General features: G+C 39.8%; 5 protein-coding genes across 5 annotated transcripts; all 5 read left to right on the top strand.

The window, feature by feature from the left end:
* Positions 1-58: 58 nt before the first annotated feature.
* Positions 59-667, top strand: LSM04_005280 (uncharacterized protein; the record flags this gene model as incomplete). The annotated part of the gene is made up of 1 exon (XM_067331530.1): positions 59-667. One exon carries the CDS (start codon positions 59-61, stop codon positions 665-667), a length of 609 nt encoding a protein of 202 aa, XP_067193117.1.
* A 348-nt stretch (positions 668-1,015) lies between these two features.
* LSM04_007718 (uncharacterized protein) lies at positions 1,016-2,614 on the top strand (the record flags this gene model as incomplete). The annotated part of the gene is made up of 1 exon (XM_067331529.1): positions 1,016-2,614. One exon carries the CDS (start codon positions 1,016-1,018, stop codon positions 2,612-2,614), a length of 1,599 nt encoding a protein of 532 aa, XP_067193164.1.
* A 536-nt stretch (positions 2,615-3,150) lies between these two features.
* On the top strand, positions 3,151-4,386 carry LSM04_003894 (Nuclear pore localization protein NPL4; the record flags this gene model as incomplete). Its single annotated transcript, XM_067331528.1, has 1 exon — positions 3,151-4,386. One exon carries the CDS (start codon positions 3,151-3,153, stop codon positions 4,384-4,386), a length of 1,236 nt encoding a protein of 411 aa, XP_067193070.1.
* A 983-nt stretch (positions 4,387-5,369) lies between these two features.
* LSM04_004354 (Cullin) lies at positions 5,370-8,408 on the top strand (the record flags this gene model as incomplete). Its single annotated transcript, XM_067331527.1, has 1 exon — positions 5,370-8,408. The coding sequence occupies one exon, from the start codon at positions 5,370-5,372 to the stop codon at positions 8,406-8,408; it is 3,039 nt and encodes a 1,012-aa protein (XP_067193081.1).
* A 574-nt stretch (positions 8,409-8,982) lies between these two features.
* Positions 8,983-10,590, top strand: LSM04_005439 (uncharacterized protein; the record flags this gene model as incomplete). Its single annotated transcript, XM_067331526.1, has 1 exon — positions 8,983-10,590. One exon carries the CDS (start codon positions 8,983-8,985, stop codon positions 10,588-10,590), a length of 1,608 nt encoding a protein of 535 aa, XP_067193122.1.
* Between the last annotated feature and the right edge of the window lie 1,977 nt (positions 10,591-12,567).

Raw genomic sequence — 12,567 nt, 5'->3', positions numbered from 1 at the left:
GGATCTATATTTTATATTTGAAGACATTGAAAAATAATTGAAAAAAGAAAGAAAAAAAATGGCTGATGACAAGAAAGGAGGTCCGTCCAAAGGAACTGGGGGGTCACCAAGCAAGGGTGAGTGTAAAACAACATCTACAAAAGTGGAAATTGCTGAAGGTCTACCATACACAGAAAGTGAGAGGGATATGCTGCGATCTCAATTAGATCAGCAGTGTGAGTGTGATAACAATAAAATTTCTCTCTGGGAGAAGTCTACACTTCCTTGGCTTGTGAGTATGGTGTCAAAGGTATTAGAGCTCGCCGCGGGAAACTATGATGAGAATGACAATAACACCACCACCAGTAATAATAATAGTAATAATAATACTACACCAGTGAGTAATCGAGAATTAAAGGTTAGTGCGCCACTGACGACACGGACACCTAGCAAAATGGATCTTTTCCTTGAAGAAAACACATATATAGTGGAACAGCTTCAACTGCAACAATGGCCTTTTTTCACACTTCCACGACTTTTGGAATTGCTTGCAAATCCCTTTATTTATAATAGTGATGCAGAAGGAAAACTTCGTGGAGAAAAATTACAGGCTGCAATTCGACGTTGTGTGCTGGTGTCGGCTCCAATGATCACTTCGGAGGTGAATGACTACAGCGACTGGCAGTGAAAGTTTCAGCCACACTATAAAAGGCTTTATCTATCTATCTATTTATCTAAAGATAAATACCATATACGTGTATTCTACATATATATATATATATATATATATATATATATATATATATAATCTCATTCATTGACTCTATTTTTTTGTATTTGGTGGTTTATTGAATACCTTCTGTTCTGTTCTGTTCTTTTTTTGTTTTTTCCACATATATGTGTGCATATACATGTTATTCATTCCTTCTTCTTAAGTCGGTTGGGGAGACCCGAACTCAAAGAACTCTGGGTGAAATCATACCGCGGACGAAAAAACACACACACACACACACACAACGAAAACAAATAGAATCAAATGGTCGAACCGCATATTTTTTGTGGACCAGAGTTCACATTAGAGATTCCAGCAGATTACCCACAACCCCTTCAACCAGATGTATTATTACAACTTCAGACAGAACTGTACAACCTTTTAACGCCTCCTGTACGCTCCAAGATTCATGCAACATATGGTGATAACGTTAATATTGGCAGTAGTAACACTAACAGTACCTCTGCATTACCCCCACCGAATCGTCTCTTTTTTCTAGATGTTAAATCTTTAGCTGTTGAAAATGTAGAAAATGATGAGGGGGTTGTTCGTCTTACTATACTCATCACAGACTCTCGTGCGGCGGCAGAGTTGTACTTTATTTGTTTAAGGAATCCTTTTATAGCTTTACCGTTTTCTATGCGATTACGTAATCGATATGCAAGTTCTGGGAGAAATGCGGTTACCCAACCATTAGAGATCTTAAGAAAAAAAGAGTTACTACGATCTCACAAAAATTTTGACGAAGAATTATGGGAAAAGCTACAAGTAGCCCTCACACCAGAATGGCTAAAAAATTTTGAGACTCAGTTAAAAGAGGAACAAGCAAAAAAATATGGCGAAGGACTCATACGTGAATCCCAACGCCATGAACACTGTGTAGAGAGTTTACTACACTACTGTGAAAAACATGTTCACTATGTCGGTGTATTAGACGGAAAAGGAAATGCAAGTCCATTCCTCACCGCCATGGGTTTATTTTACCACCTCGGTCTCACCCACCGTGATGCCATTCTACACTTTGCACGCCACCCCCGTCGCACAATACGTGCCTTGGCCCTTTTCGTCGCCCGCTACACCGCCGCATTGGAGGAGTTGGAGGCCTTCTTCGCCCCATCCCTCACAGATGATGTGGTGATTGCCTGCACGGAGGACCAGGAGTCGACAAGTTCCATGCGGCAGCTCTCTGCACAGCTGCTTTTGGAGGATGAGGTGTGTGAGGCGTGGCCGCCAACGTATCAGGCGTATTGGGTTGAGCATAAAGTACGCCCCATGATGGAACGTGTGGAGGCGGAGTGGAGGAGGCGTGAGGAGCTGCGTCAAGCACGATCCAAGAATAATAGTAATAATAATAATAATAATGAGAGAAGAGAAACTGGAACGAAAACAGGAAAAATGAGAGGAGGTACAGAGTTACAGGGGTCTGGAACAGGTGTTGGAATCTTTGGTTTTCGTAATATGCGTGATTTACAGATCCATGTACAGGAGAAGGAAAGAGTGTTGGTACCACAGCGTATTTTACCCTTAACGTTGGGAAGACGAAAGGACGATGGAGATATCGATGGTGATGATAATAATGATATTGATGATGATGATGATGATGATGATGATGATTTCTTGATTAAGGTACAGTTGGAGGGTAGGAATGGAACTGAATTGGGTCAAATCAATCAGCGGAAGCAGCTCCCTCTTCAAAAAAACCAACGTAAACAACAAGAGACCACTCGTGAGAGAAGAAAAAGGCCACGAGAGGAATTTAAAACACGTACGTTGGTGATGACGGAAGCGTATCGTACTATTCTTCGTTTGCTTGGCCGTACTGAGCCCTTTGACCAACGTGGAGAACACTATCTTAGATTCTGAACAGGAAAAAAAAAGATGAAAGAGTTTAAGGTAGTATATATATATATGTCTGTGTGTATGTGTATGAGCAAAACACATTAAAAGAAAGAGAGAGAAGGTCAGCGTTGCGTCTCTTTTTCTTTATTTTTCTATTTCCAGTATTCATTTTATTAAAGAATGGTTAGTTACTACTGATATTGATTCGATTATTGTCATTGTCATTATTATTATTATTATTATTATTATTATTATTATTTGTTTTCCTGCAGATGTGATGAAGTATATCATTGACAGTGTTCCCTCACTTAAAAAAGAAAAATGATTTATTTCTTTTCCCCCTCTCTTTTCCATCTACACAGCAATTAATAATAGAAATAGTACCGAAAGGCAAAGAGCAAAAGTTAGACTGATCGACTGAGAAGCAGTCTGGTGTCTAAAACAAACAACGAAACCGAACAAGGACTAGAATCCTCTCTCTGTTTCTTATTCTTACAGATTCACGGACTCCATATATATATATATATTTTATATTTGTATTTGGCGGTATCGGCATATATATGTCGAAAGAGGTCTCCTTACAGAGTCTGCGCCGTGAGTGGGCTGAGCGCTATAAGACACTAAGCGCTGCAGAGAAGCCGCATGTAACACCGTGTCCGGACTGCGGTGAACCACCGTATGTAAAGCCGGTGTGTCCAGAGACAGGAGTTTTCCACGAGCGTGAGCGTCATACAATTGTTGGCGGCGAGATGGTACGATCGAATGTGGTGGAGTCATCAGCCCTCATGGCCGCCATTGATCGCTCGCGTGTGCGTTGGGTGGCGAGTCGTACACAACTTGTGCGGGCAGATGCGGTGGCACTAAATTTATTCCAAAGTTTTGTGCGTCAACTTGATTGGACACTGCAGCGGTATGGGATTCTCTACGGTACATATGATGCGGCTCTGGCGACGGTGGAAGTACATGCCATCTATGAACCAGAGCAGCATGGCGATAGTCGTGCATTTCATTTTCTGGATGATCCACGCATTCGACGTGTGGATCGTCTCGCGGAGTTGTTGGGACTTCGCCGAGTGGGGGCTGTCTGTACACATCCCGCACGTAATGTGGAGGATATGGTGTTGAGTGCGCGGGAGATGTTGTTGTGTGCGAGGGAGCAATCACGGTTTGGGGATGAGTGTGTATTACTGACGATGAGTCCAAATGTCGATACCGGCCGCATTGAGTGTCAGGCATGGCAGACTTCACCACAGGCCGTACACTTTTACCGCCTCGGTGTACTAAGTGAGAAGAACAATATTAATAAGAACAACCATCATACGAATAATAATCATAATAATAATGCTGGTAGTGGTGATGATGATCCGGCGGATGGGAAGTATGTGTACAGTAGTATTCCACTAGAGGTCGCACAGCAGGAAACAGATGAAAAGGGACACATGCGTGTAGTCACACGGGCACCAAGTCAAGAAATTGATACACGTTGGTTCACCAGTTATGTTGCCGTGCAGCAGTTCGAATCATCGGTGGTGCGTAATCTATTTATGCGGATATCCCGTCCAGGGATGGAACCCCCTACACTTGCCAATTTACGTAACTACATGGAAGACCCAAAGAGACGAAATGCCACGCTGCTGGAGAAATTGGCAGACTTTCACGTTTTGCTTTTTCTCGCCGACGGTGTCTTTTCGCTGGAGGATGATATGCCGGTGATTATCGGGGCAATGCGGAAGGAACGGCCGGCGGAGGATGCCGAGCCGTATGAGATGTTACTTCGTGGTTATCTAGAGGCATGAGAGAGAGAGAGAGAGAGAGAGAGAGAGAGAGAGTAGAGTTGTCAAAAAAAAAAAAAAAAGAAAGAAGGAAAGAAAAAGGATTTGTGTGTGCAGGAATGGAATGTTGAGAGAAAGAAAGAGGTGTGTCAAATGGAAAGAGAAATAGCAAAAAGAACTATCATGGCAAGCTCAGAAAAACCAAACAGACGGGGAAACAAAAGGGCGACATAATGAGTACAATGTACTCTTCTCTAACAAAAAAAGAAAAAAAGAAGAGACACCTAGGAGAAAAAAAATGCAGGTCCTTTTTCTTTTTATTCCCTTCTTCTCGTTCCCTTTTTTTTCGTTTGATTTTAAATCCCCCTTCTTTGGCTTTGTCCTTTTTTTTTCTTTCTCGCTCTTTTTTTTTTTGCTTGTTCATATATTTGTGTGTCTTTACACTCATCCAGGTCGAGGCATAACCCCTTCTTGTCTCATTTCTTCCTCTTTTGCAAATACGTTTTTTGTTTTCTTCTTGCAACTCCCGGAAGAATGAATGAGGAAAAGACAGAATCAGGGTCATTTATACATTTATACGGAGGAAAGGTAAAGGTTAGTGTGAAAGAGTGAGGGAAAAAAAAGTGAAGTGTCTTTGCTCACCATATATATATATATATATACTCTATTATTATTATTATTATTATTATTATTATTATTATTATTATTATTAGAGGTACAATGGGTTCCTGGCACACTTTCTTCCGTCTTGTATGTTTTCGTCTTTTTTTTCTTTTTTATAATTCATTTTATTGCTTTTTATTATTAATTAGCGGGGTAGAAGCTTCTTTTTTTTGTTTTCCTTCTCTTAGGTAAACACACACTTACACACTTATTTATATTTATACATAAAGGTAGAGCTATTTTGAGATCGTTACCGACTGATAAAACAAAATCAAAAGTAACCAAGATAAAATCTATCTGTATTATCCATTTTTGATATTACAGAACGAAAAAAAAAACAGTAAATGGCCACACGTACACTCTACGACTGGCAGCCAACAACAGTCAACAGTAGTGAAGAACTTGTTCACGCAAGGCCATCCGTAATGGTTCATCTACTTGATCACGACCCCGCACGACATCAACAGGCATGCGATAAAGTAAGAGAAGAAGCATGGAGAACGGCTGTGCATATGCTTGATGTCGTATTAGCACGAGCCACTGCACAAACAGAGGCCGTCGCTGCTGTTACGAGACCACCATTTGATAAATCCTTCGCATTATTAATGCCATTGATTTCATTTCTATCTTCTTCTTCTTGTGCATCAAAGAGAACGACATCATCGTCTAGTGTTTTACACTTCCCACCGGTTTATATACAAAATTCGGGGTACTCTGCAGATGCCACTTGCAGGAGTGTACGAACACTTGTGGAATTGGGCAGTGCTTCCGAGATATTTGATAAGCTGCAAGAATGTCTTAAACGATATGTGGAGCATGTTATACAACTACTCGCTTTTGCTTCCGATTCTATTGGTGTAAGTGCTGGTGGTAGTAGTAGTAGTAGTAGTAATAATGATTCTAATTTTAACAGAGAATTCATAACCTTCTTACACCTTGCCCATGCGTGGGGACACTATCGCCTTACAGTATTGGAATTGCAGGGGGTGTGGGTATTTCTTGATCGCTGGCACATTCACCGCGTACGTGCTGTTCGTTCCATTGAAGGACTTGCCATTGAACTTCTTAAAGAGGCATTATTGCAGCATCCATGGTTATTGCAACGGGCTCAAGTGGGATATTTGGAGTGTTTACGTCAAGACTTTCTTCAGACGAGTGAAACACGACGTGAGATGTGTCTCTTTACAGATCTCTGTCTCTGTATTCAGGTGTACTTTTTACGTTTAGAGCCGGAGATAATAAACGTGGCCTCTCAATTCTATACTTCTATTGTAAATCACATGTGGGAAGAGGAGCCTATTCCCGCCGCCGTGTTCTTCCCACAGGTGGAACGTTATTTGGTAGAGGGAAGAGAACGTGTACATGCGGGTTGTATTGCCACCGCCTCACTCCCGCGATTAGAAGAGGCCGCACAAACTTCACTGCTAATGCAGCACGGTGTGGGATTTCTCGAACGGGATTTCGCGCAACTTGTGCAGGAGTCAAACTACACCTGTTTTCGCCTTGCATGGCAATTACTCGCTATGGGAAAGTATGTGCGACTTGGAAAACAGTGTGGGGCGGTGTTTCGACAGTACATGCTACGTGAAGGTGCTGTGATAATGCGGCAATTAACAACAACAACAACAACAACAACAACAACAACACGTCGTGTGGATGGAGAAGAGTATGGGGCTGTGAAGGAAATGATTGCACTGATGTGTCGTGGGGATCGTGTGATTGAAAAGGGATTTGCAGAGGATGCGGCATTCTTTTCGGTACAACTGCGAGATGCACTGGCAGAGGTATTGCAGGAAAATCAGACAGAGTTTGCAGAGCAACTCGCACGATATTTAGATTGGACGATTCGAGAGGCGGATAGTGCTACTGCTGCTGCTGCTGCTGTAGTGGTGGGATCTGCAACGGGCAACGAGGAGGATGATGGTTCACACGGTATTTCTTCTGCTTCTCCTGCTATGAATATAAATAGTAATACGAATAGTAATTCTATGTTAACTTCTCAAGTTCATACCCAAACAGCCGTATCTTCTTCTTCACCCGCAGGAGGAGTCTCTGTAGCGGATGCCAGTGACCTGGATACACGTTTAAAGTACATTGGACGCCTTTACTCCTTATTTCCATCTAAAGAAATATTTGAGACGTTTTATTGGGTGGATCTCTCACGGCGTCTACTTCACTACCAACGTGCCCCTCACATTGAAGTAGAGGAGAGTTTTATTCAATCACTGAAGGAAACCTGCGGGGCAGAGACGTCTAAGTTTGAGGGAATGATCAATGATGTGAAGACATCACTGGCGTTGAATGAACGTTATCAGGTATGGGCGGCGGCAAGAATAAAAGGAGAAACAGAACCCTGGCCGCCACGAATGCAAGTAGAGAATGAAGAAGAAGCAGCGGCAGCAGTAAATGAAAAGGATAAACAGCAAAAACCAGATAAAAAGAGAAAACGAAGAAAAGGCGAACAGGAAGAAACACAAGGACAAGTACAAGTACAGGGAGAAGGGGAAGAAATACAAGAGGGAAGAGGTGATGAAGAGTCTGCTGTTGATCTTGCTAATGCACTCGCTAGTGTAGATGTGAAATTACACATTCTCACAGATAATCATTGGCCAAAACAAACTCCACTGGAAATTCAACTCCCCCAACCGCTCCGTACACTTGCAAGAGGTGTACAGAACTTTTATCGTCGTTGCTTCTCTGATCGCCGACTCCTATGGCAACATCAACTCTCCTCTGCGGTAGTGAAGTGTGCAGTTGGGAAGGTGCGTAGACAATTAACAGGAACACTTTTACAGGCCGCTATCCTGCTCACTTTACAGGAGTTAATAGATGGTGAACGATCAGAATTGTCTTATGTGACGGTTGGGGTTTTATGTGAACAACTCGCGATGGATATGTCTCTACCGGATGTAGTGAGTTCTCTACTTGGATTATGTTATCCAAAGTTTCGTCTCGTATTACGTGATTCTTCTTCTTCTTGTTCTCCTAATGAGAATACCTCTGCAGTACCACCACTCTCCGCAGAGGATCGATTGCGGTTTAATGAGGATTTCTCTATTAATAATATGCGTGGACGCATGCCGCTATTTGGATTAAGACAACGTGGTGGGGATGCAGGAACAACAACAGCGGATGGATTGGATAAGGGATTAAGACGCTCTGCTGATGCCGTCATGGCTGATCGCTCACACGTTATTGAAGCTGCTATAGTACGATTTATGAAGGAGAATCGTCGTGTCGGTCATGAGGAACTCTTTACAACCATACCAACACTTGTGCGGTTCACTGTTGATGTGCCGGTGATGAAGAAGGTGGTGGAGCGTCTCATTGAGCGTGGGTTTCTGGAGCGTAGTGGGGGTACATCATATACATATCTCTTGTAATATAGAAATAAAAAGAGAAAGTACATTTGCCTACGAAGTGACTGCAAGTGTGGTGAGGGATGAGAAGAAGAAGAAAACAAAGAAACAAATTAAAAAAAAAAAGGAAAGAAAAAAGGATCAACGAGGGTGAGAACGAATTGCTGATAAATATCAATCCAGTAACTTATTTTGTGTAATAATTCATGACATTACTTTAACGTTCGTGTTATTTATATACTTTACCTTTCATCATTGGTATTGTTGTATGTGATTTAATATATTTATCTTGTTTTGTTTGTCTCAAAAAAGGGAATTAGAGAAGAAGAAGCAGTCCATTTACCAAAACCGATAGAAAAGAACGAAACAAACAAAAAAAGACCAAGCAAGGTCCGTTACACATACATAAATATATATATAAACACTGAGAGAGTGTGTGTGGTGAAGGGTAAGGAGAAGAGTAATTGCGTTATAGACTCCTCTCACTACCAAAGCAGAAGGAAGACAAAAGAAAAAAACTAAGAAAAAAAGAAGAAAAGACGTAAACAACAACACCAAAAAAATAAAAGAAAGAAAGAAGAAAGAAAAGTAAAACAAAATGTGGTTTGAAAACATTACCAAAGATCTTGGCGACTTCACCAGCAGTCTGGTGGAGGACACAAGGAGTCTCGCCAACATGGTCAGCCGGCTGGCCGCTGAGGTCGCGGGGGCCGAGCCCGGCAGTCATCCCCGCTTCGCCGGCGACGAGGACTCCCTCCTCGCCCAGGAGTGTCCACTCGACGATAATGCGATTAACGCCCTCCAGCGGGATAATAACGTCTACCTCGCCGAACTGCAGGACGAGGAGGAAATGCGATTGTTTGAGGAGTGGTCCAGGCGCAGTGTGTACAGTTCGGCCAACATGCATCAACACGAGGCGGGCGGGCAGTCGGGGAGTAGTAGTGATGAGACGGCGGTGGTGTACCGGCAGCGATTGCTGGATGAGAACCGTGTGGTGTCTGAGAAGTTTATGGCATTTGTGCAACAGGGCGAACCAACACGAAGGAAGAGACAAACAACAGAAGAAGAGGGAGAGGAAGAAGGCGGTAAAACATCAGAGAAAGAAACAGGCGATGTCAGTAATAATAATAATAATAATAATAATAATAATAATAATAATAATAATGATACGAGTGATGATCACAATAACAACAGTGTGAATACTCCAGTGAAAAGCACGGAACCACTTCCAGACTCGAAACGCATCACAGAAGATGTATTTTTTGATCGTTACTTTTTCCGTCTTTCGCAATTACGACTTCACACAAAACGTGAACGTCAAAAGCGTGAAGAAGAAGCCGCAGCAGCTGCACGTGAATCAATAAAACAGGCCGCCGTTTTAAAAGGATCCACAACTGCGGAGGAACCAGCAAAGAAAAAGAAGAGTTTCACCGAGCGCCTCATGGAGGCAACGGACGAGTTGGTTGGCTGGGATGATGATGATGATGAAGAAAATAATAATAATGAAAGGATGAATCCCACAGGCAGCAGCAGCGGTGTGAGAAGAGAAGCCAAAGGAAATAATAATAATAATAATAATAATAATAATAATAATAATAATAATAATAATAATAATAATAATAATAATAATAATAATAATAATAATAATAATAATAATAATAATAATAATAATAACAGTGAACGAACAGAGACAGAATGGAGAGAACAGGAAAAGAAGATTGCCGCATTGGAGTCTCTGATCAGTGAACTGCAGCAGGAACTCAGTAATGCACGGCGGCGGGTAACGGCAGTATTAACGGCCGCACGTCAATGTGAAATCTCTGACGAAAATATGCAGAAATTGGAAGCCGCCGCCCAATCGCAATTACAATCATCGCCGGCAGAGAAAGGAGTAAATGAGACGTCCACAAAGGCGGTAGGCGCACAACAACCGTCAGAGAATCCCGCTGAATCTCCAGCAAAAGGAGAAACTGTGAAGCGTACAAATACTGTCGCCACTGACAGTAATAATAGTAGTGATAATACTAATAATAATAATAATAATAATAATAATAATAATAATAATAATAATAACGGTAATGAGCATGAGAAGAGTGGGGTGGATGAGGCACATGAAGGTTCATTGCCACTGCAGACGAGCAGTGCGCAGGGATCCTTTAAGAGCACTGAGTCATCTATGGATAATGACAGTTGGACAAATGTGTAGTTTTACTGTTATTATTATTATTATTATTATTATTATTATTATTATTATTATTATTATTATTATTATTATTAGTATTAGTATTATTAGTATTATCACTACCATTATCCCTAGTTGTTGCTTTCTTTTTTCATTCACCCATTCTCTTCCGTTTTTCTCCATTGATAATTTTACAATGTATGTCTCTATTCAGAGATATACTACGTCCCGTTTTCAATTGTTGTTATTTTAAGTTTGTTTTTCCTGCTTTTTATCCTGAATATCTATATATCTATGTATCTATGTACGTGTGTGTTCAATTATATTTTTGAGTTGAGGCGAAGAGCGTAATTTAAAAACAAAAAAAAAAAGCAAACGGCGAAGAAGTATAGTTTAAGTGTCTTGTTTGTACCCACAGAGAAACACACACACACACACACAAATATATATCTATATCTATATCTATATCTATATCTATATATATATATATATGGACTGATGAAGTATGTAAAAGGTGTTTGTTGTGACGTGGAACCGTGAATGTCAAGCGTGTGTGTTGATGAGATGAAAGGCCAGCAAACAGAATAGGGACAGGCGAATGAGATTGAAGAAAGAAACAGAGCGAGAAGAGAAGGGAAGGGAAAAGAAGGATAATATAATACGAAAAAAAGAGAAAAAGAAGAATATGAAAAAATAAATAAATAAATAAATAAATAAATAAATAAATAAATAAATAAATAAATAAATAAATAAAAAGAAAAATGGAAAAATGACGGGAGTGTGGCGATGGAAAATGAAGAATAAAAAAAGAAAGAAAAACGATCGATTTCTCTTAATTTATTTATTTCCCTTTTGTTTTTCCTTGACTGCGTGTATATGCTCCTATCTTTGCATGTTTCTCCGCAACCCCTTATTTTTAGAAGAGGGAAAAGAACAAGAAAAGAAGTAAAAATAAAATCATACAATAATTTTTTTTCTTCATTGCGAGTTTCTACCATCAATTGCTTTATCTTGTTCGGTGTTTCTCCTGGATTTCTATCCACACAGTACATTCTGTTTGAATTGCATTCAATATTATGTGTTTTATAGGAGTTATTAATATTAATATTATAAATAATAGTATCAGGAAGAATAATGCTCTATCTGCTGTTAGGGGAGTTCACTTTATTTATAAAGGGGTTTGATATATATATATATATATATATATATATATATATATATATATATATATAATGTCTCATTTAACTGCAAAAAGCAGAAATAATGAACTAGAATAAAAAAGAAAAAACAGTGATTACTTTGCTTTATGTGATGTGGAAGAACATCACCAAAGAAACAAAAGAATGTATCCACAGAGTCAAACCGGAATAGAAGAAAATAAGTTTTATCAGAGAGCTGCTTTATATTCTTTCTATTCCTTTTCCTTTTTCTTTCTCTTTTTTTTTATTTATGCGTGTTCATCAACGCATTTCAATCTCTATTTGTCTCTCTGTTTCTTTTGTTGTTCCCTTTATTCTTCCTGTGCTGGCCCCTTTTTGGTTTTCTTCGATGGTTGTGTGTTTCGCTGCTGATGATGGGAGAATAGTGGGGAGGATACATGAATACTCGGGAGTTGTGCCTATTTGCTTTTTTTTCTTTCTTTTTATTTTTATTTTTATTTTTATTTTTCTTTTTCTTTTTCTTTTTCCTTTTATTTTTCTTTTTCTTTTTCTATCCTTCGCGTTTTTTTTTCTTTTGCTTATTTTATATTGTTTGCAAGAGTTATATATATATATATATTTCTCTATTTGATTGAGAGTTTGAGAGAAGAGTGGGTGAATGGGGAATGAAGGTCAGGAAGAGCGAAAAATAAATAAAACGAAACTATGAAATTAAAACGAAAAAGAAAAGAAGTTATCAATATATTTATTATATTTATATTGACGTACATGTGTACGTTTCCATCTATTTATCTTTCTCTTTCTCTCTGTGTGTTCGTCCAGATCTCTCTTATCCTTTGTG

Source organism: Trypanosoma melophagium (genome assembly GCF_022059095.1).
Source record: "Trypanosoma melophagium isolate St. Kilda chromosome Unknown ctg18segment0, whole genome shotgun sequence".
NCBI lineage: Eukaryota > Euglenozoa > Kinetoplastea > Trypanosomatida > Trypanosomatidae > Trypanosoma > Trypanosoma melophagium.
This window is presented reverse-complemented; position numbering and strand designations above follow the sequence as displayed.